At 43.0% G+C, this 24375-nt stretch overlaps 1 protein-coding gene across 8 annotated transcripts in view; it reads left to right on the forward strand.

The window, feature by feature from the left end:
* Positions 1 to 24375, forward strand: part of LOC147015523 (C-myc promoter-binding protein-like) — a 215415-nt gene that overhangs the window by 122892 nt on the left and 68148 nt on the right. For all 8 annotated transcript variants that reach the window (XR_015050358.1, XM_085850314.1, XM_085850313.1 and 5 more), the window contains 6 exons: positions 11925 to 12125; positions 13089 to 13234; positions 15012 to 15290; positions 15415 to 15621; positions 15720 to 15848; positions 22945 to 23092. Coding sequence is in view for 7 of the 8 variants with exons in the window: in XM_085850314.1 (XP_085706440.1) it covers positions 11925 to 12125; positions 13089 to 13234; positions 15012 to 15290; positions 15415 to 15621; positions 15720 to 15848; positions 22945 to 23092 (1110 nt within the window). In the remaining variant the exon portion in view is untranslated. The remainder of the gene's footprint in view (positions 1 to 11924; positions 12126 to 13088; positions 13235 to 15011; positions 15291 to 15414; positions 15622 to 15719; positions 15849 to 22944; positions 23093 to 24375) is intronic.

Here is a 24375-nt window from a genome sequence, read left to right on the forward strand (position 1 = left end):
TCGAGAGATCGAGAGATCGAGAGATCGAGATCGAGATCGAGAAGATCGAGAGATCGAGATAAATCGAGAGATCGAGAGATCGAGATAGATCGAGAGATCAGAGATCGAGAGATCGTCAGAGATCGATCAGAGATCGAGAGATAGATCGAGAGATCGAGATCGAGATAAGATCGAGAGATCGAGAGAGATCGAGAGATCGAGATAGATCGAGAGATCGAGAGATAGATCGAGATAGAGATAGATCGAGAGATCGAGAGATCGAGAGATCAGAGATCAGAGATAGATCGAGAGATCGAGAGATCGAGAGATAGATCGAGAGATCGAGAGATAGATCGAGATCGAGAGACAGATCGAGATCGAGAGATCGAGAGAGATAGATCGAGAGATCGAGAGATCGAGAGATCAGAGATAGATCGAGAGATCGAGAGATAAGATCGAGAGATCGAGATAGATCGAGAGATCGAGAGATAGATCAGAGAGATCGAGAGATCGAGATAAATCGAGAGATCAGAGATAGATCGAGAGATCGAGAGATCGAGAGATAGATCGAGAGATCGAGAGACAGATCAGAGATCAGAGATCGAGACAGAATCGAGAGATCGAGAGATAGATCGAGAGATCGAGAGATCGAGAGATAGATCGAGAGATCGAGAGATAGATCGAGAGATCGAGAGATCGAGAGATAGATCGAGAGATCGAGAGATAGATCGAGAGATCGAGAGATCGAGAGATAGATCGAGAGATCGAGAGATAGATCGAGAGATCGAGAGATAGATCGAGAGATAGATCGAGAGATCGAGAGATAGATCGAGAGATCGAGAGATAGATCGAGAGATAGATCGAGAGATCGAGAGATAGATCGAGAGAGAGATAGATCGAGAGATCGAGAGAGAGATAGATCGAGAGATCGAGAGAGAGATAGATCGATCGAGAGAGAGATAGATCGATCGAGAGAGAGATAGATCGATCGAGAGAGAGATAGATCGATCGAGAGAGAGATAGATCGATCGAGAGATAGATAGATCGATCGAGAGAGATAGATAGATCGATCGAGAGAGATAGATAGATCGATCGAGAGAGATAGATAGATCGATCGAGAGAGATAGATAGATCGATCGAGAGAGATAGATAGATCGATCGAGAGAGATAGATCGATCGAGAGATAGATCGATCGAGAGATAGATCGATCGAGAGATAGATCGATCGAGAGAGATAGATCGATCGAGAGATAGATCGATCGAGAGATAGATCGATCGAGAGATAGATCGATCGAGAGATAGATCGATCAGGAATAGATCGAGAGATAGATCGATCGAGAGATAGATCGATCGAGAGAGATAGATCGATCGAGAGATAGATCGATCGAGAGATAGATCGATCGAGAGATAGATCGATCGAGAGATAGATCGATCGAGAGATAGATCGATCGAGAGATAGATCGATCGAGAGATAGATCGATCGAGAGATAGATCGATCGAGAGATAGATCGATCGAGAGATAGATCGATCGAGAGATAGATCGATCGAGAGATAGATCGATCGAGAGATAGATCGATCGAGAGATAGATCGATCGAGAGATAGATCGATCGAGAGATCGATCGAGAGATCGATCGAGAGATCGATCGAGAGATCGATCGAGAGATCGATCGAGAGATCGATCGAGAGATCTGCTCATGAAAGAGCCAGGCAAGCGGAGTCAGCTGCAGAGAGAGAGAGAGAGAGAGAGAGAGAGAGAGAGAGAGAGAGAGAGAGAGAGAGAGAGAGAGAGAGAGAGAGAGAGAGAGAGAGACAGAGACAGAGACAGAGACAGACGTCTTAATGCTGATAGATCTGCTCATGAAAGAGCCAGGCAAGCAGAGTCAGCTGCAGAGAGAGAGAGAGACAGACAGACAGACAGACAGACAGACAGACAGACAGACAGACAGACAGACGGACGGAGACGTTTTACTGCTGAGAGATCTGCTCATGAAAGAGCCAGGCAAGCGGAGTCAGCTGCAGAGAGAGTCGCCTTACTGCAAATAGAGCGTCACACCGACGGGCGAGAGAAGCACAAAACTCACGTTCCAGCTTTCTCGGTCCAGGTTTTGGCAGGACATCAAGGACAGTTTTCACTGCTGCTAGAAACATTGAGTGGCTCAAGGCCACCTTCAACAATGACCTCTCTGAGGATTACGGCAGCATATAGCCTTCCTTCCATAAATCTGAGGAATAAAAGAAGCCTTCCGAATTTTCTCCACACAACTAATGCCTCAGTCTAACTAGCGTGAGGAAAATAGGGCAAATTTTCTGGGTATTACCGGGTGCTTCAGCTAGTATGTGATAAAGGAGGTGATTACAAGGGAATCTGATAGAGATGTTTAAGATAATGAAGGGTTTAGATAAAATCGATGGAGAAGTTTTTCAGCAGAATGGATAGTGACAGAACTAGGGACCACAGTCTTGTATAAATTTTAGAAGAGGATTGTTAGGATTGTCATAAAGCATTGGTCTTTCACTTGGGACAGTAGCTATTGATTCATGGAATGGTCTCCCTGGAAAGGTAGTGGCAGTAGAAACAGTAGATCGGTGTAAACCTGAATTAGATATAGGTACTGAGAAGTATCAGAGATAGAGGGGTATGTGGATATTGGCAGGAATGGGAGGTAGCTTGGGTATGTAAAGGTGATAGGATACATGTGTTGTAATTGTGATGTTTGCTAGAAGATCTTATCAAAAGGTAAATGTGCTGGTTGTGTTTGTTTACCCAACAACCATGTTCAGCTTTCCTGCTCCCCCTCCCCCAAGAGTCAATAAACTCACAAATTAGATTAATATCGCAGATGTGATGGGCCTTCCCTGTACTATCTCATTGTTGGCGAAAGCCACGTGTCATAGGGATTGTTGGTGAAAGCCAGGTATCATTGGGTCACTAAACCTCATTCCGCTGGATTCCTTTTTATGGGGGTATCTGAAGTTATGTCTGGCGCTATCGTGATTATTTGCGAAAGTCGGGCGCCATAACGATTGTTTGTCAAAGTCGGGTACTACTGGGTCACTAAACCTCACACTACTTGGCTCCTTTCTATGGAGGCATCTGAATTCAGTTTATGTCGACCAACCAGAAACATGGAGGAATTGGAGAAAATACAATCTGAATGTTCCATTCAGGACCAGGATCCATCTAGTGAAAATACACTCTGAGTGATCGATGTTTATGAAGTTCCTCCTTATCAAGGAATGTTCACTTGTGTGAAATGCATTCAGAAGTATATGGGTGATAATGGTGAATAGTTTGAGCATCTGTTGTAATGTATTGTTTCAAGGTGAAATAGTAATTGTTAAATCCCCAGGATGCTTAATCTGTGCCACACCCATCCTCTCTGAACCTAACACTGGGAGGAGAGGTTGGGAGTCAGGTGTTAGAAAAAGAAAGAAAAAAAAACCAAACAAACAGTTTAGCCATTCTCTCATAACTGAATAATAGTTTACAGGAGGATCGAGGGTTGTCACAGCAACGACTGTCTTGGCTGTGGCATGTATTTTGTGCCCAAATGGATTCATACTTTCAAGGGAAAAGTTTTTGAAAAGAAATGTGCATGACTAAGCCACAACTATAGACTATAAAAATGCTCAGATTTAATTTTTAATGGAAATTAATTTGTTATACATCCATAACAACAGTAAAGACAAGACACCCTCAACATTGTGTGTCCTGTGGGCGATTAACCAAAACACACACACACACGCTTTGAATCGTGGTCACTGCCTACTTGAAATGGAGTTCACCAAGACGAGCTGAAGAATGATACACAAAATATTGGCTTGCACATATCTCGCCTACTTTTTTTTTTCTTCAACTTTCCAAGTTGTGCAATGCTGTGGATCGAATAGACCCTATGTTTCTAAAAACAAAACAAAAAACTACTGTCCTGAATCAAATCCAACAAAATTTTGCGTTACCAAGGGTTCTCCAAGTATGGTTTCTGTCACGTATTTCGGGGGGGAGTGGGTTCGAGGTGGAGGGGAGACCGCAATTATCTCAATGTAAATGTGTATCGTATAGCAGCCCCAGTGGTATCCGGCATTACAAATTATCTTATAAAAAGAAAGTTTAATCAACTTAACAAAATGCATTATGGTGATGTTGAAATATGAGTGATATTAATTAGAAATTTTCAAAATGTTTCATTTCACTTTTTTTTAAGCGGAAGCGAAGGTCATACAGATATAGGCAGCAAGGATGGTTGATGAAGATAATGTTGGCAGACGTCCAAGTAGATCTAAGATAACCTTGGGCAAATTATAGAGTGAATAGAGCCGAATGTTTGTAAAGAATAACATGTTGTCTTTCGATTAAATCCATCAGTGAAGTGATGGGTACTGTTGCTAGTATATATATATATATATATATATATATATATATATATATATATATATATATATATATATATATATGTATATATATATTGTTAAATATTCAGTGGTGGCGGGATTCGAATGCCACCCAAGTCGGCTCCAATCCGTCGCCAGTTTGGGTTTTCGCACCCTTCTCTCAACAGCCAAATGTTGAATATTCGGCATCACTTAACCACCGCCGTCTAGGGGGTTATAATGCCGGCTGGTTCGGCACAGGCCTCGGGTCACGCATCTCGAATCGCGATACCAACGTACACCTGGACCTTACCAGTTGGGGAAATAGACCCCTGTTACAGACTGGTTTTGTCAGAGACCGAGCGAATTCTGCCAGTCTGTAACCATTTTGGTTTTTATATCCAAATCGAGCAGATCGTTCCTCGGCCCGGCACAAATTAATTCAAAGCGGCAACTTCATACGAATCGGCCACATTTATTGCGGACACATCGGGGAACACAACACAAGCAAAGCATTCACGACAATGTTATAATTAATCTATAACCGGTTCTTAACTAGGGAGCTACGGATTACGGGTTTCGAAGGGGACCCTAACGAGGTAAACCTGAGACAAGACACGGACAGCATGCAGACAAGACACAGAGTACTTGGTGATGCTTCATGGACGAGAAGAAAAGTGTTAAAAGCCCGAATGCGGCTCGTGACAAGCCGATGTCAATGGATTCGAGCACCCAGCTCGAACATGCGGTGTGGCAAGATGGCGGTGTCGTGCATTTGTCGCAGCCCTCACGCATGCAGCCTCGGCGCGTTCAGACCCCGCGAGGTCGACTGCACTAGAGCGAAAGATCCACGGTGGTATGCTCCAACTGGCTTTTCACAAGGTCCAGCATACAAGTCCAGGCCTGGCCTGTTCACCAGACAAGGCCAAATCGAGGTGTTGGGCTCCGCAGGCTGCGTCCGTGGCCGAGGAGGCACCGCCGGCCAAAACCACTCCTCCACAAAGTCGATTGCCCGACTCGACGCGCAGGCAGTTTCTCTTATTGCCAAATGGCAGACTCGGCGCGCTCAGTTACCCTCTCGCCTCTCGGCCGACTGCAGTTTCACTTCCTTCTCTCGGCCACTCCCCCTCTCAGAGCGCTGGGCGGAGTCTATTGTCCAGAGAGAGGAAGGAAGAAGAAGAACCTCTCGGTCCACCACCAATGTACGAACAATGAACACCCTCCTACACCTCCCGACACATGTAACATCCATTTACTGAACAACCTGGCTAAACATGCATTTAATAGGGGATCTGGGCTAATCCTATATTTAATAACACACTAAGGGCCATTTCCGCAACAATATATATATATATATATATATATATATATATATATATATATATATGTATGTATGTATATATACATATATATATATATATATATATACACATATACATACATACATACACACACACACACACACACACACACACACACACACACACACACACACACACACACACACACACACACACACACACACACACACACACACACACACATACACACATACACACATACACACATACACACATACACACATACACACATACACACATACACACATACACACATACACACATACACACATACACACATACACACATACACACATACACACATACACACATACACACACACATCAGTGTGTGTCCGTCCGTCTCCTTCATAACTCTAAGACCATGAACCCTAGCAGCCCCAAACTTTGCATGCATATTAGGGGAACTCTAAGGTGGTGCATGAATGAAAATTGGCTGTTTGAGGTAACTTAAACACCCCTTTTGAAGATAATTTGGGTGTTCTCATCATGAAAAAAACCCAAAATAACCCTTACTAAGATGGCAGCACACCATCTTGGTCAGCCCTCTCTCTATCGAGTTCAACCTGTGGCTGTTGGCTATGCCGCTGATGCAGTGTCCCCCTTACCAGTACACTGATGCTCATTTTGCCGACCTCGGAAGGATGACAGGCTGAGTCAACCTCCTGGTGTATTTTAATTCAGCGGCCAACGGGACTTGAACTCAGGACCCTAGGATCCCAAGCCACCACCCTAACCATTAAGCCAACACCAGGCTTGGTCAGCCCTCTGTCAGCTCCCAAGAGTCTTAAGCCTCCATTTGTTTTTTTTTTTGGTCTGCTCAACAATGCGGCTTGGAACAGGCAACAACGATTTCTTAACGATGGTTTTTTTTTGGGGGGGGGGGGTTTCCTCACTTTCCTCACTTATATCATCGAATGCCTGATCATCATACCTTCAAATCACTGGGATACATTGTGCATGCTTATAAACGCCTGGAGATGCCAGCGTTCATAGCTTTATTTAATTTCCGCACATGCCATGACCTCCAGAATATCTTAAACTAAGCCAAATTACAAAATGTAAGGTCCAGAAATGAACTTAGCAGCAGTTTTGACTGCTAAAAAAGTGTTAATTTGTCCAATTCGGAAATAGTTTCACATTTCAGGCATCTCCGGGAGGTGTTTAATATGACGGATCGGCGATCGCTAATCGCTTGCCACGCCATCCGTTCCTTGTCAACCGTTTTGTTGGAGTGCTTCCTTGGGTGCTTAAGCCACTTAGTGTGAATATTGTCGAGTGCCTGCTGTCACTGAATACTGAATATGGATCGACTTTAACAAATTTCAGGTGCCACTCGCCCGCTTTGGTCCCGCGTTGTTCTGCAGTGCATTGGTTGATGGCTAGGTCGCTGAAAATGTGCATTTTATTTTACGCCATGTTTCCACTTTTTGTAAGATCATCTTTCGTTATACGACCTTTAACTTCAGGATAGATAAATACATAAAAAAATTAAATGTTTCGTTTTTAAGTTTCTTAAACTATGTGATTGGATTGCTTGCTTGGAGCGCTCTTCAACCTCAATCTCTACAAGCTACCATGGCGATACTGCGGCGTGGTTATCTGTGTGCACATCTCTGACATTAAGAAGGCAAAATAAATTTGATGATTACAATGAGGAAAAAATGTTTTCAATTCCAAAGCAATGAATTGCCACATCACGGCAGGATAGCCGAGAGGTACGCACACTTGCTCTTAGCCGTCTAGCCTGGGTTTGAATCGTGACCCAGCTTTAAACTGTCATCCCGGTGTTTTACAGGCAGGGTGATTCATCAATGTGTGTGCCGTCTCTCAGATGGATGTCAGACTGGACATCACATCTGCCGGAAATCCCCCCTCCTCTCCCTCTTTATCTCCTCTCCCTCTCTCATCCTTCTCCGTTTCCCCACCCTTCCCCCTTTGTCAAGGAGACTGTTAAGGGCTGACAGTTTAGTTTTGAATTTAATATTGCTTCCCCATAGTGTTTAATGTATGAATCAGATTCAGAGTAAGCTGACCAGTGGGGTGCAAAGGTCGCTGCATAGAGGCAGGCCTTTTCCAGGCAGATAGCATGGGTTTTAAATGCTCCCACCCAGTTTTATATAGAACCCGGGTAGTTACAAAGAAGATGTTGCTGTTTGGGTGCATTTTATCGCCCTTCTCTTCCCATCTCTTCATGCTGCCTTCCCTCCCCTTCCCCTCCCGCTGCCTTCCATTTTTAATTTTTTTTTGTATACCTTGTTGAGGCTCATGTGAGAGCTAACACACAATGCACAGCAAGGGGGGCATGAGACAAGAGGGGCGGGAGTGGGAAGGACAAAGGAGTGGGGAATAGACATTAGGAGATCTGTGGAAGGGAGAGGGATGGGGCGGGGAACATGGGGAATACAAGATGGACATTACAGGGACTTTCAGGAAGGAAAGCAGGGAATTTGAAGGAGGTGGGCTTGGGTGGATTATCGGGGGTAGAAAAAAAATTGAGGATTTGGATGGGGGATGAGAAGAGGTGGTGGTGAACAGCTGTTTTGAAGACCTGGAGGGAGGAATGGGATTGAATAGAGTGAGGGAGTTTATTTCAAAGGTGGGAAAAACAGGAATGAAAGAGTGAAGGTGAGCAGTGATTCGTGATTTTGGTAGTTTTACCTGAAGGGGGTTGTTGGCGGACCTTGAACGCCCTGCGGAAATGAGGTGGGGACAAATCGCAGAGAGAGCGGGTGGTTGGGGGGGGCGAGGCTGGAGAGAAGACTGTAGAATACAGAAAGACCACCGACCAGCCTGCGGTGATTGAGTGAGAGGCCCAAAGACTCAGCCTCATTGCGGGAGATGCCAATGATCAGAAATGCCTTGGTTTCCACAACGTGAAGCCAGGAAAGGTGGGAGGCAGGAGCACCAGCCCAGAGTGGGAGAGCAGTACTCCATCAGACTGCGGACAAAAGCTTTGTAAGTGATCAGGAGCTCAGGTGGGCCGAGGAAGGACTTTGCACGATGGAGAATTCCCAGTCGGCGACTGGCTTTGGAGGCGAGGTTTGAAATGTGGCTTTCTCAGGAAAGGTCATGGCAGATAGTGAGACCCAGAAGCTTGAAAGAAAGGACTTCTTCCAGAGGATTGTTGAGAAAGTGGATGGGGTTGTTTTCTAAACGGTCCTTTCGGAGAGACAGTGAAAGTGTGAGATTTGTCCGGATTGAAAGACATGTTCCACGTTTTGGACCAGTTTGTGATTTTACCCAGATCTGCAGTGAGCGAAGAAGCTGCTGTTTGCCGGTCTGAGTGATGACCAATGGTACAGCCGATGGTGGAGTCATCAGCAAAGAGATATAGAGGATTTTCCAGAGAGTCGGATAGATCATTGATGAAAACCAGAAAAAGAACAGGGCCCAGAACGCTACCTTGAGGAACTCCAGCCTGGACAGGAAGAGGGGATGAAATAACTCCAATTAGGGCCACACGTTGAATGCGACAGGAGTGGAAGGCTGCGAGCCATGAGTGGAGATGGCCTTGGATACCGTAGTAAGAAAGTTTGGTGAGCAGGGCAGAGTGCCAAACCGTGTCAAAAGCACATGATATGTCCAGGGATATGGCTCGGATTTCATATCTGGCATTGAGGACCCATCCATTGTTGGGAGAGCAGAAGCAGCATATCTAGGGTAGAGTGACCTAGTCTGAAACCAAATTGATGATCAGAAATCAAGCCATTGGAGAAGACGAAGGATTTAATATCTGAGGCGATGATGGATTCCATAACCTTGCTGATGATTGGGAGAAGGCTGATTGGTCTGTCGTTGCAGGGATCTGTTTTTGCACCTTTTTTGTGCAGGCCAGTAATGTTTGCTGATTTCCAAGCAGATGGCAGATGACCTTGAGCAAATGAGAGGGTGAATGGAACAGAGAGGGGGTGAGCAAGAGCAGGTTTTTAGGACACGTGGGCTGATGCCGTCTGGACCAGTTGCAGAATCTGAGTCGAGGTTTGACAGCAAGCTCTCCACCTTGTCAGGAGAAAAGGACACAGAGTCCAGGACAGTTGGGTGTGACTGGGTAAGGTGGGTAGAGAAAGCGATGCCTTCCCTTCTCATCACATTGCCTTCCCTCCCCCTCCCCTCATGCTTACCTCCCTCCAAACACCCTCCCCTCTTCACCCCCATGGACATCTCCCGGCGGTGTCCGCATGCTGCATTAATGTATCCTATTTTGTTCAATCCTGGACTACCCCTCCCCCCCACCCTTTTCCACAAGTCCCACTACCAAACACAAATCGAGAATTCCTCCCCTCATGCTTACCTCCTTTCAAACTTACTCCCACTCCTTGCTCCCCCATCTTCCTCGCTCCCACCCCCTTCCTCTCCTGGAGTGTAGAGTGGAGAGTGGCGTTTGAGGCACCACTCTTCCCACCCCTTCCCCTTCCTCGATCTTCCCCTTCCTCGATCTTCCCCCTCCTAGCCCCCCCACACCTCCTCCCTCCTCGTTTCCTCCTTGCTCCCTCCTCCTTCTCTCTCTCCCCCTGTCTCACATTCTCCCTTCTCCCCCCCTCTCTCTCCCTTCTCCACTCCTTTATGTCCCTTCTCCCTCCTGTCTCTTTTTTTCTCCCTCTCTCCCTCTCTGTCTCTCCCTCTCCCCCCTCCCTCTCTTTCTCCCCTCCCTCCCATAACTCCCCCCCCCCTTTATACCCCCATCAGCGAAGCGACAGGTTGTATTTGCTCGTATATATACATATATATTGCGAACCGTGGTGTCTGTCTGTGCATTTGTCTGTCTCCCATTTATGGCGGCCACTTCCCACGCTGTGTTTGAAAACCTGCGCACGTAGACAAAGCTCAACATCCTCTTTTTTATCATTCCTTCCAGTAATCTTTAAAATCAACATGAACATCTGGATAAAGTCGATGTAATACAGATCTTCATGGAGCAACACACAAGTTAAAATAGCCTCTTTTTAGACCAATCCCATCTCCGCCGCCTGATGTTGCACCACCATTTTTTGGTGGGCAGTGTCACTAGTGCAGACTTTTGGCTCTGAGTGAAACCATGAGTGCAACACAATTGACCTTTTTTAAAGTCCATGAAATAATTTAAATTGATAGGTTAACTTAAACTTTTCCCATCACTGGGGACGGATACTTTTGCTTGCTTTTCCTGTCACTGGAGGGGTACTTTTTGCCGGTTGTGTGATAAGATTGGAATGTAGGTAATTATTACAAATCGGACTATCCCTGCAAGAAACTGGTAACGGCATTATCAATGTTTAAAAAACAAAACAATGTTTTTTTGGCATTGTACATTTTGTTATTGGATATTTAAACAAGTGAAATGTTTGGATGAATTTCTTAAATTGCAAGCCCAGCCATAAAAGTACATTTGAAAATGTTTTGTATAAAGTCTTGACAATTGTTAGTCAAACAGCATGGGCTCACTTAATGATCGAGGGTTGTGTGGGGTGATCGGAAGATTTATAATTTGATACTGATGCATTTCATGGAATGAGGCCAGAGATGTCAGAAGTGTATTATTGGGAAAAAAAAGCCCCAAAAAAGTAATTCCGAGAACAATGCGATTAGTTTTGTGGAATTGTTGGGTCGTGAGGATATTGGGTCGTGAGGGGGCAATGGAGGTCGTCGAGGGTGGTGGGGGGATTCGTGCATTTCATAGTTTGAATTTTGGCATCTGTGACACAAGATAGAAAATCAAAAACATTGCTAAACATTAAATGCACTGGCTTCAAGTGTATCCTTGAAAAACAAAAACAAACTCTCTGGAGTGTGTGTGTGTGTGTGTGTGTGTGTGTGTGTGTGTGTGTGTGTGTGTGTGTGTGTGTGTGTGTGTGTGTGTGTGTGTGTGTGTGTGTGCGTGTGTGTGTGTGTGTGTGTGTGTGTGTGTGTGTGTGTGCGTGCGCGTGTGCGCGTGCGTGTGCGCGCGTGCGCGTGTGCGCGTGCGTGTGTGCGCGTGCGCGTGCGCGCGTGCGTGTGTGTTGGTCTGTTTGTCTGTTCGTCTGTTTATGTGTAAAGTGTAAGATACATGTTCCAAAAAAAAAAAATCGTGGCTTTCTACGTTTTTTTTAATTTTTATATATATATATATATATTTTGTATGAAGAATTTGACTTTCAAGTCGAGATACCAAGTATTTAGTTTGAAATTGTGATGCATAATTGAGGACATTTCCTGGTTGAGCTTGCAATTTTATGATGTGAAATATGAATTGTAGGCTTCGAGGCTGGAAAAGAGGATGGTGCATTGGATTCTGGAGTATCACGCCACACCGGATTGCTGTTTGAGATGCAGATTCAAGAAGCATTCCTTTGGTTCATGGTGGCGGTGCTTCGAGGCTACCGGGCTTTCTTGCAGCCCATTATGCAGGGCTCGTCTGAAAAGGCCACCGACGCAAGCACTCTGTTTGATCTTCAAGGTACTTCCTTATTTAACTGCTTGCCCTATAATTTAGTTGTTTTGACCTAGCTGGACATTTAATAGTTATCAAGTGCCAGTACATAAAATATATAAAGTTAATTTGTTTTTAATAATAGTATAAAAAGTTGAATAGCAGTAATATGTTTTTATTGACTTTTTCTCCACCTAGGAACTTTTCACACATTCCCTCATGCTGTAAGGTTAAGAGTAATTATCCCAATACCTTTTTTTTTTCTTTAAATGGGGGGATATTGTAATCGCCTCCACCTGTCTGTCTGTCCGTCCATCACACTATCTCCTCCCAAACACTTGTGCAGAAATTCACCAAACTTGGTAGTTATGATCACCACATGGCACTAAGGCGCCAGAGCAGTATCATTTTTGGTCCCGCCCCTGGTGTGGGGTCAAAAGGTCAAGTACCAAAAAATTCAATAACAGATGCATTTTTAATATTTTTAAATTAAACTTGGTGTATGCAATCAACGTTGTAACGATTTTATGTAATGATATATTTTTTAATGTAACGCATGAAAAAAATATATAATTTTTGCTTTACTTTAGCAAGGAAGTGTGGGGAATTGCGATGGTGCGCACACTCATTTCTAGTTTGATTTGTCTGTGGATATAATCAAAACTCTTTTTGTAATGAAAAACAAAACTCCTACTCTTACTCCTGAAATACAATTAAAAAAAAATACCGGGAAATACATGCAACTGATTGAATGATTGAACACCAACATTAAATAGAGAATTACTCGAAGTCTGCCGAAACCGTTTAGAGTGCGGCTTTATTTGCGTATTACATTTTAAGGTATTTATCACATTTTTTGTGCGTATGAGCTATTGTCAAGTGAGAAGCTGATGGGTTTTTAACCTCAGGTATGAAGTTGTTTTGTGCAGTTTGTCATTACCTCTTCATCCTTCATTCCTTTTGAAGCACATATTGATGCTACATTTTCAGGTTTCCTGAGGAGTCGTGATAGATCATATCAGAAGTTCTACAATCAGCTCACCAAAACACAAATGTTCATCCGCTTTATTGAAGAATGTTCTTTTGCGGGGGATAAGAATGCCAGCCTTGCCTTTTTTGACGAGTGTGTGGAAAAGGTGGGCCATTTCGGCTATATTTATTGCTCAAAAAAGAAAATATTTAAAATAATAATGTGTAACTCGAGAGGGAGATGTCTTAACTATTTTTCGGAGGCTAGATAAATGATGAGAGGTTAGGAAAGTGATGCTGGTCATGATAGTTTGAGTGCTTCCAGTGTGAAGATTATGCATGTGGAAAGAAATGCACCTGATGAAATGAAGTTGAGGCTTTTGAAGGATGGATTATAGTCTATAGAGCACAAAGTTTTAAGGTTTATTCTAATTTCTGGCAATGTGTGAGTTTGTTTCAGAGGATGCTACCATTTTTATTCTTCATCAATGCATTGCTTTCCCTTCACGGGTCACTTAGTAACAATGGGAGGATGGATTTTTATTGTTGTTCATTTCTATATGAGCAAAGGTACAATGCTGGGTCCCTCCTTCCACCCCTTCCCCTCCCTCATCCCAGACCAACCCCTGCCTCCTACTACCCCCCCCCACTTCCATCCACCCCTTCCCCTCCCTCCTCCCACGTACCCCTTCCCCTGCATACGTAATAACTCGTTCACTTCACCTTAACACATCGCTCACTCAGCACTGCCACGCCATCAAAAGATGTGTATGAACACCGTGGGACCGCATCACATTTCTCTCTCAAAATACTACCCGTCACTAGCAAATTCTGTATATACTTCACGTGCCCAGACATCTCAGTGGTGAATGAAGAAGTGTTTAGGTAATCCATAATACTATATGGATTTCCCGCTGTCTTTTCAGTCTCAGAACCGCCTTGCGGATTCGGGAATGCCTCTGGTTCAAATTGCCAAAAATATTCGGCAGATCTGACACGCCAATCCCCACGTCTTTAATACGTTGAAATAGACGCAATCTGGGTCCGTCATATAGAGAGAATTAAAAAAACCAATGGTTCAAATCTTCAGGTTTCCTACAAGTATCACGGGTCCTGGTAGTGACACCCTATCCTATGGAGGTATGAATTAAGGTGACAGAGAAGAAAGAGGGATGACAGCCTTTCTTAAATAAATAAATAAATATACACTATTTACAAGAATTGCTGATTTCTTAAATTTTACAGATTTCACTCGAGATTTTGACAGGTATTTAGTCCACGTGATCCGATCCTCAAATCCGAAGCCAGATTTCTATTATATAATTCAATTAGTCCGTGAGAGGTGATCATGGTTCCAAAGCAAGGCATTTTTGAACAGGCCGAACAAAATGGTGGTTCAACAAGCAATGTGACAGAAGGTTAACCAAGATGTCCCACCACCATTTTGGTAAGGCTTATTTTGTTTTTTTTTGTGATGAGCACCCCTTAAATTTTCTTCAAAAGAGGTGTTTAAATTGACCGAAACACCCAGTTTTCATCCGTGCACTTCATTGGCGTTTTCTTGATGTGCATGCAAAGTTTTGGGCTGCTGGGTTTCATGGTTTTGGAGTTACTGAGGACACACACACACACACACACACATTTATTATTGTAGGTTTCTCCCCTGTCACCAACCTCCCCCTCCACACCCTCCTCACAGTTTCTGTGCATTAGTTTCCTTTTGTATGTTCTCACATGTTGGCATTGCTACGAGCACACCAAAACTAAGGGGGAAATCTGAAAGCACCAAATTCCATCGTAGGTATCTTTTAACAGATTCCTTGTTTCCATTTAAAGGTATTTTAATTGGTATAAAAAAGGAAGAAAAAAAAATCTGTTTAGATAGTTGACGTCTTTTATTCCAGAATTTTGTATTTCATTCTTCCTTTCTCTTCCCCATTCCAGGTTGATTCCGAGTATGTTGAAGAGCCTCAGCTGCTAGAACATGATGTATTGCTAAGTGAGCATACGGTCTTGGTCATGCCTCCTGAACCCCCCGGTGTTCCGAGCACTGGCCTTGTCCAGGAGCCCATCGCCTCGTACAGCTACGATGGATTCCCGGTATTGCGACCGGAGCTCTTTAAATGCCCAGTGGAGACTCAGCCAGAGCCGGATGTCGGTGGCCATCCAGCACATGGTGTTGCATCAGGAAGCCCAGTGCTTGTTGCACGAAGAACGCAGCAGGTAACTTCCACTACAACAATTATTGTGTGAACAAAATTTTTGTTGGCGTTTGCAATCGTTTCTATCAGCTTTCTATCAGCACTTTTCTTCCCCCATTAATTTATCTTTCTTACCTCACCCTCAGGAAATTCGTTCAGCACAAAAGACTGCAAAGACGTGCTCGAATGTGCCGCGGCTTTGGGCAAACTGCTTGTTGCGTCATTGCTACAGCCTGTGGTTCATGTGCCTGCCTGCATTTGCCCACGCAAGTCATTCTAAAATGCAGGCACTGGAGACTGCTTACTCGGTGCTATTACGGATGCAAAGCTGCAACCTTCCACTGCTCGATGAGGTAGATCTGCCTTTATTTAGAGTAGCCAGAAAAACAGGATTGGCTATAATGTATTATTCCAGCAGAGGTTAACTTGCAGAACCTTTTGTTGTATGCAGGTGTGTTATCGGGTGCTTATGCAGCTCTGCGGTCAATATGGGCATCCTGTCCTGGCTGTGAAGGTTTTATTTGAAATTAAAAAAGCTGGCATTCACCCCAATGCCATAACTTACAGCTATTACAACAAGGTAGGTCACAGAACTCACTGTACATGTCAAACGCACACATTGCAATCACGATTTGTTTTTGTTTCATTATGGTGATCTAAGGCTCATGAGATAGCTCGTATTATGCAGGATAAAACATAATAGGAAGACTAAATACTTGAATTTCTTTTTTTAGTACGACCACCTGGCATCATGAGAAAAAGCAACTTGAAAAGTTTTATAATTTGAAATTGATGGAACATGTTCATTGCTTTGCTTTCTTAATTGGATGCATCTATGAGTTTGCAATCCAAAGTTTTCTTTGCAATGCTGTAGGGTTTGTTGTGAAAAGTTTTGAACGAGAATGGCACTCGGTATGGCGCATACCTCCACCAGGCTGAACAGTTTTGATTTTGTAACACTGACAGGCCGGATATGCATCCGGACCATTCATCCTTGTCACACACCAAATTCGAATCTGCTTGTTCTTGTCACCAACCCAACCCTTCCACCAAGTTTTGTCATAACCCATCCATAACGTTTTGAGATATCATGCTATATATCGTTTTGGCCCCATCTCTCAATGGTGAAGGATCACAAAATATATTATTGTATTCGAATCCAGATCTTCATCAAAATAAAATCAGTTTGTCTTTGTCACACACCCAACCGGTCCATCAAGTATTGTCCATAACCTTTTGAGATATCCTGCTCACAGACAAAGAAACAGAAAGATGTGCATTGCATGATATTCCTTGTGTTGGCTTTATGGTTAGGGTGGTGGGCTTTGGATTATAGGATCCTGAGTTCAAATCCCACTTGGTTGTTGAATTAATTGTTGACAGGTGGGGTTGACTCTGCCTGTCATCCTTCCGAGGTAAAATGATTGCCAGCTTGCTGGTATCCCGTGTCAGAATGGCGACCCGTCCAGGATTTTGCCCAATAGCCAAGGAGACTGCTTTGGCAGCACCAACGCTCTGCACAGAGTATGGTCCCGATGGATGGATGGATGGATGGATGGATGGATGGTGTAGACTTTCTATAGGCACTGTATTTGTTTGCACTTTCATGTTTGTATTAATACAGAAAATGGGCTTTCATATTTTTAATTGCATTTGCAGTCCACATCACCCCACACCACACCCCTTTTCACTCAAATTGGATGTAATTCTTCATTCCAAAAACAATTTAGAGTTAATGATCTGTGTACAGGCTTGTCCCCTGTGGGTGTACGTGGGATTTGCCCCTTTGCCACGTGAGACTTGCCCCTCTGTCACGGACTTGCCCCTCTGTCACGGACTTGCCCCTCTGTCACGGACTTGCCCCTCTGTCACGGACTTGCCCCTCTGTCACGGACTTGCCCCTCTGTCACGTGGGACCTGCCCCTCTGTCACGTGGGACCTGCCCCTCTGTCACGTGGGACCTGCCCCTCTGTCACGTGGGACCTGCCCCTCTGTCACGTGGGACCTGCCCCTCTGTCACGTGGGACCTGCCCCTCTGTCACGTGGGACCTGCCCCTCTGTCACGTGGGACTTGCCCCTCTGTCACGTGGGACTTGCCCCTCTGTCACGTGGGACTGTTTCTATCCTACGTGTGACTTTTTCTATCCTACGTGTGACCTTTTCTATCCTTCATGGGACTTTTTCTTTCCCACGTGGGACTTTTTCTATCCTACGTGTGACTTTTTCTATCCTACGTGTGACTTTTTATATCCTATGTGTGACTTTTTTTTATCCGTGTGACTTTTTATATCCTTCGTGTGACTTTTTCTATCCTACGTGTGACTTTTTCTATCCTACGTGTGACTTTTTCTATCCTACGTGTGATTTTTTTCTCTCCGACGTGAGACTTTTTCTATCCTATGTGTGACTTTTTCTATCCGGCGTGGGACTTTTTCTCTTCAACGTGTGACTTCTTATATCCTACGTGTGACTTCTTATATCCTACGTGTGACTTTGTTATACCATACGTGTGACTTTTTCTATCCTACGTGTGACTTTTTCTATCCTATGTGTGACTTTTTATATCCGATGTGTGACTTTTTATATCCGATGTGTGACTTTTTATATCCTACGTGTGACTTTTTTATACCATACGTGTGACTTTTTTATACCATACGTGTGACTTTTTATATCCGACGTGTGACTTTTTATATCCGACGTGTGACTTTTTATATCCTTCGTGTGACTTTTTATATCCTTCGTGTGACTTTTTCTATCCTACGTGTGACTTTTTCTATCCGACGTGTGACTTTTTATATCCGACGTGTGACTTTTTATATCCGACGTGTGACTTTTTATATCCGACGTGTGACTTTTTATATCCGACGTGTGACTTTTTCTATCCGCCGTGTGACTTTTTCTGTCCGCCGTGTGACTTTTTCTGTCCGACGTGTGACATTTTCTGTCCGACGTGTGACTTTTTCTCTCCGACGTGTGACTTTTTCTGTCCGCCGTGAGACTTTTTCTGTCCGACGTGTGACTTTTTTTTCTGTCCGACATGTGACTTTTTCTCTCCCACGTGTGACTTTTTCTATCCGACGTGAGACTTTTTCTGTCCGACGTGTGACATTTTCTGTCCGACGTGGGACTTTTTCTGTCCGACGTGTGACATTTTCTGTCCGACGTGTGACTTTTTCTCTCCGACGTGTGACTTTTTCTGTCCGCCGTGTGACTTTTTCTGTCTGACGTGTGACTTTTCCCGATGCCACTAACCAAGATAAGCAGAACCTGAAAAATATATAGGAAAAAATAATGAATGAAATTATATTTTGCACCCTCTGAGCTTGGTACTGATGTGGTTTACCAATGGGGGGCTGTTTGATTATGACTGCTGACCCTCAAGTGTTATTGCAGAAGGTCCTCAGACAGAAGTTCTGACGGGGCCTATAGGGACGAAGGGTTCTAATGGGGTCTATTATGTCTCCAGGGTCTTCGGGTCTGAAAGTGTTTTAGGGGTCTTAAGGTTGTCAAGGATCTAAACTATAAAGGGTCATTGTGGTCTTAAAGGGTCTTTGGGTTGTAAAGGGTCTTTAGGGTCTAAAGGATTGTAAGGTCATTGGGGTTTAATCGGTCTTGGGTGTCTCAGGGGTATGAAGGGTCTAAAAAATCATCCAAAGGGTATAAAAGATGTAAGGGCTCTAGAGGTCTACATGTCGAAATGGTATGTTCCAATCATCTGTAATTAATAGACTACTCACGTTTAAACCGGACGTAGTTAATCGACATACTCACAGGGGTCGACAAAGATTACACCTTGATGAGGGCTCACCGTTCACCCGTGTTTTTCAGTTTTATAGAAATAGATATCAAGTTAATTTGTTGAATATTGCCAGTTTGTGACTTTGACCTATTGACCTCAAACAATAGGCTTGATGCTTGTCATGACCTTTCCCAGGTGGTGGAGTTTCATGGAGATCAGATTAAAAATGTGACCTGCAGGCGATAGACAGACAGACAGACAGACAGACAGACAGACATAATAACAGACTGGACAAACCAATATACTTGCCAATCTTCGATTTCACAAGTAAAAAAAAAACAAGAAATCACTCGTAGAGCGACACTTTGCAAAACAGAACGAACTAGAATGGCACTCGGAAGAGTGCATACCTCTGTCAGAGCGCATACCTCTGAACAGTTTACTGTTTTAATCCCACTGATAGGCCAGATATGGATCCAGACCTGAACCAAAATTGAATTGCCTTGTTATTGTCACCTAACCAACTCATCCACCTACTTTTGTCAGAATCCGTCCACAATTTTATGATATCATGCTATGTATCGTTTTTGTTCCCATCTCTCAACTGGTGAAGACTCAGTTGAAACATTCTTGTATCTGGATTTGAATCTTCACAAAAATCTTATAAATTTGCCCTTATCACACACCCAACCTGTCCACCAAATCTTGTCCAAATTCATCCTTAACTCTTTGAGATATCGTATCATGTATCGTATTTGGCGCTATCTCTCAATGGTGAAGAATCTCTCAAAAAACTTGATGGTATTCATATAATACTTACTCCCTGCAGTCTTGAGAAGGACTTGGTGTGCGCCAACTCCTTTGGTGGCAAATTTGAAATTGCGTCTGTCTACACCTTCTGAAGTAAATGTGTACAAATCATACTTTGAAAAGTCTGCTCCAGAGTACATTCATAAGCCTTTACAAAGTAGCTTTTATTCTCGTTCTCGAGTGTTTTCATAACTACCAAGGCCAAGCCTGCTGTTGGCTTTGTGGTTAGGATGGCTGGCTGGCTTGGAATCTTAGGGTCCTGAATTCGAGCCCCGTTGGCCGCTGAATTAACACCAGGTGGGGTTGACTCAGCCTGTCATCCTTACGATGTCGGCTAAATGAGTACCAGTGTACTGTTATAGTGGCACAGAATCAGCGGCATAGTCGTGCCCCATCAAAATGATAACTACCCTACATCCCAGCTGTCATGGATGAAGAAGAGGAGGAAGAAGAAGAAGAAGAAGATGACCAAGATGCCAGAATAGATCTTTAAAGTATAAATTGGGAGATTGTTAAAACGCCAAATTGTACATCTTCTTCTTTGCTATATTTTTCACTAGCTGAGCACAGTAAAGGCTCAAGCAATTACAATAATTTCAAACAGTTTTCGATGTACGCTCAATATGCGCTATATTAAATGGTCATGTAACATGTGCTAAAGTTTCGATATCCTCCTTTGAACTGTTTTCAATGTACGCCCTAAACAAAATGCAGACATGTACATACATGACTGATTGCTTCACCCCGCTTTTCGCTTTGCGAGCACGGGATAATTATCGTATCTGGATCCTCATCTGGATCCTGACCAAAAATGCGTGTTGCTGTCCTTCGCCGGTCACTTACATTCACAAAAAATTTCAGAACGACTTTTTTTTCAAAACCGTGGACAAAAATCATGTGACAGACAAGCAGATGCAACAGATCAACATACTGTACTTGGCGAAATATTTTGCCAAGTAAAAACAGGTTAAAACATAACCTCCGTCCACCCTCAGTGACGGCGGTAACTTCTACTCAAACAGCTTCTCTAAATTATTCCCAAGTTTTACGTCTGTGTGGAACACTGCTGCTCTCATTTGGACCCACATGAAGAAGTCCAATGGAGACAAATTTGGTGATCTTGGGGGAGCAGGGGAGGGGCATTCATTCAATCCTTCTCAGAGCAAACATTCCCTTTTTTCACATTTTTCTTCACTTAACTGAGCAATCAATCAACAAGGAAAAAAATATATATATAAAATCGGAACCCATTGGATTTGCCCTTTCAAGTCATGCCAGTGTCATCATCATCTCTTAATAAAAGGAGAAGTGTCCATGTGTCACGCTTCGGTCTAAAGGGTTCCTGTTGTTGTGGAATAATATAAATGCTACCATATAAGGTGGAGGTTGTAAATCTAACAATCGATTTACTTTGAACAAAAATTTGTACCCATATAGTCATAAATATTTGTCGGAATCAGCAGAACTGAAAACCCTCCCTTTAGTTGGGCGGTGTATGGGCAACGATGCACTGCATCGCATGCTCCCGGAAGTTTATGTTTACTGCGAACAACTTAGTCATCCACACACTTATTGATAAAAACGAATGTGATGAATTTGTTTTATGTTCCCATAGATCAGATGTTGAAGTGAAAATATATGATAAATTGCAAAATAAAAGTGTTAATGATGCTGAATGAAAGTGACAACGAGGAAAGAAACCTGTTGTTTCATACATCTCACTCAAACAAACGTGAATTAGCATTCTAGGGGCATCGCGTTTGTTTCCATTAGCATTATTTATGCTTTGTGATGGTGAATAATAGTGATAATCAGTAAAAAAAAAAAAAAAGTTTTATTTCAGTGGTGGATTGAGAGGTGGGGAAGGAGGAATGGAGGCTGATAATTCAATATTTATGTATAGCCTACGTTTGTTGTAATGAACTACAAAAGGTTTTGTTTACTGAGCCAATTTAGTCCATTTTAAATTTGTTTGTTTGAAAAAAAAAATTGACGGAAGAAAAACAAAAAATTAAAAACCGTTATGATTACTGTGTGACTGTGTATGTAATTTCAAGCAAGGATCCCAAGATAGCATCACAAATGAAATGTTCAGATGAGAAAACCAAATAGGCCAACCCAAAGTTTTTATTCGGAGCAAAATTGATTTTGATTGCGTTGAATCATCTGTGATGCAAGAATTAATTTCCATACCAAGTGTGTAATACTTAATTGTTTTCATAAATGCAAAGTATGTATTTTTACATTTGCTGTCGTGAAGCATTTGTCAATCTCTTCACTGACTTCAGTTTTGATTATATGTGCACGTACATGATTGTGGGTGGTGATCACTAAACTTGGGGATATTGGATGTGAGAGGGGGTGGTTGTGGGAGAGTGGGGAAGTCGTGGCCGTTGGAATTGGTGGTGCAACACCAATTTAACACAAACCAACAGACACAAACTCAGCTTTATATACTTAAAAGATATACATATGTGTGTGTTCTTTTCCATGCAGGAGGCCATTGAACCCATCAAAGCCTGCACTGTAATCGCCAACATATGGCTGTTTGCCTGTGCTCTATCCTTTTTATATGCTGAGCATCATGCAAGGAAGCAGCATGTACCATTTTTAAAGTCCTTGTTATGACTCAGCCGGGTTAGAACTGCTGACCTGGCAACCTCCCAGACTCAGAGTGGACGCTCTAACAATTACACCACCAATTCTGGTGGTGATATAGTAATTATAAAGATGGCCCTCCCCAAAAATGCAGTCAGCATGACCACACAAAACGAAGCAAAATAAAGTTCATCGTTCAAAGAATACTTTCCATCATCAAATCGTTCTTTACACAAAACGAATGTTCTTCACCAATCTCACAAATACACACTTATTCAGTTATGCTCTAATCACATTATCGAATTATAGTGTGGTCTTTAAATGAACAGAATTGCTTCCAAAAGAGTACCCTGATGTCTACCATGACGCTCAAGTTTTTCCATCACTGCCATGTTATAATGGAAGTAGAATGAAGAACTAGCCTTGTTCGGGAAAGTTTGTGTGGGTTTGTCCATTGTTGCGCAAGTGTTATGGTTTTGGTCCTGTTTCCACTGTCCTGTTTATCCACATCACTTATTTTCCTCCCCAGGCAGTACTGGAGAGCAAGTGGCCAACTGGTGGCCGCAGTGGCTACTTCCTGTGGATGAAATTGCGCAACGTAGTTAGAGCTGTTGCTTGCTTCCGGCAAGGAATTTCTGCATTACGTCCCCTCACGGGCACCAGAGCCAGTGAAGCAGGTAACTGAACATTCATACCTGTTCTTAAAACAGCTGCACACTGTTCCTAACAACTACGTACCCACTATACTGCTCAGCATGGGCTTGCACACAAATTGTGCAAATGTGATCTCGATAACATAAAGCACAGGTCAAACCATGTGTTTCACTGAAGTCTACGTCTGATTATTTCATAAAATACCTCTGGCACATCTGAGAAACCGGTGATTATATATTGTTTCTTCAAATAATTTATTTTTATGACAAAATTCACACATCACTGGAAGGACTCTTAGAAATATTATTTGCGACAACCATTAGTGTCCTTAATGGTAATGACTTTAATTCAATTTTTAGCTGAGGCAGGCTCTCAGGAGGGGGAAGGTGGGTGGGAGAGCTTTGTGTATCAGGCAGATGTAAACGATTGCTTACTAACTCGACTCTTTGCCCAAAATGTGCTCTTAGACACTGCTATCTTTTGGAAGAGCATTGGTGCATGGGAAATTAAAAACATTTATTGGTGGCTGTAGTTCTAAAGTAATGGCCATTGACATTCATCTCCAGCTGTTTCTGGATATCTTGAGTGGGGGGGGGGGGGGGTGCTGTTTAATACCCTATGTAACTAATTCGTAATGCATTTCACCTTGGTAATCATCGAATAAAACTACAAAATAACCGTCCGTCTGAATCTCCATCATCATTTGTATGAAATGCTCAAACTGCTCATGCAGCAGAATAATAAATTACTGCAAGCCTTTCTCAACAGTTAATGATTTCCTTTTGGCACTTGGTTGAATTATTGTGCAAAACATGATATTTTTGTGCTGCTCCATATATATATATATATATATATATATATATATATATATATATATATATATATATATATATATATATATATATATATATATATATATATATTTTTTTTTTTTAACAGGATCTAAGGCTCATGGTGGAGCTGCCACCACCCTCCCCGTGCACACACACACACACACACACACACACACACACACACACACACACACACACACACACACACACACGTTAGATGAGACTGTTAGATGAGACAAATACAGCCACTGAGCTTGGAGGAAGTGACGTCACTTCACGGGGTACTCTAGGTACCAAGGACCCCACGACAATGACACCGCATTTCTCACTGCACTAAGCAGGGAATTTCCTCCTCCCCATGGATGCCAACTTATGGGGATTGTCCATGCTCATATCCTTTTAAATGCTCAATGTGAAGCAAGGAAGCAGCTTGTACCACCTGGCAATCAAACCTTTCACACACTTCATGTCGC

The sequence above is a fragment of the Eptatretus burgeri genome, chromosome 12 (genome assembly GCF_056783735.1).
Source record: "Eptatretus burgeri isolate ZD-2024b chromosome 12, Ebu_testis_v1, whole genome shotgun sequence".
In the NCBI taxonomy this organism is placed as follows: domain Eukaryota; kingdom Metazoa; phylum Chordata; class Myxini; order Myxiniformes; family Myxinidae; genus Eptatretus; species Eptatretus burgeri.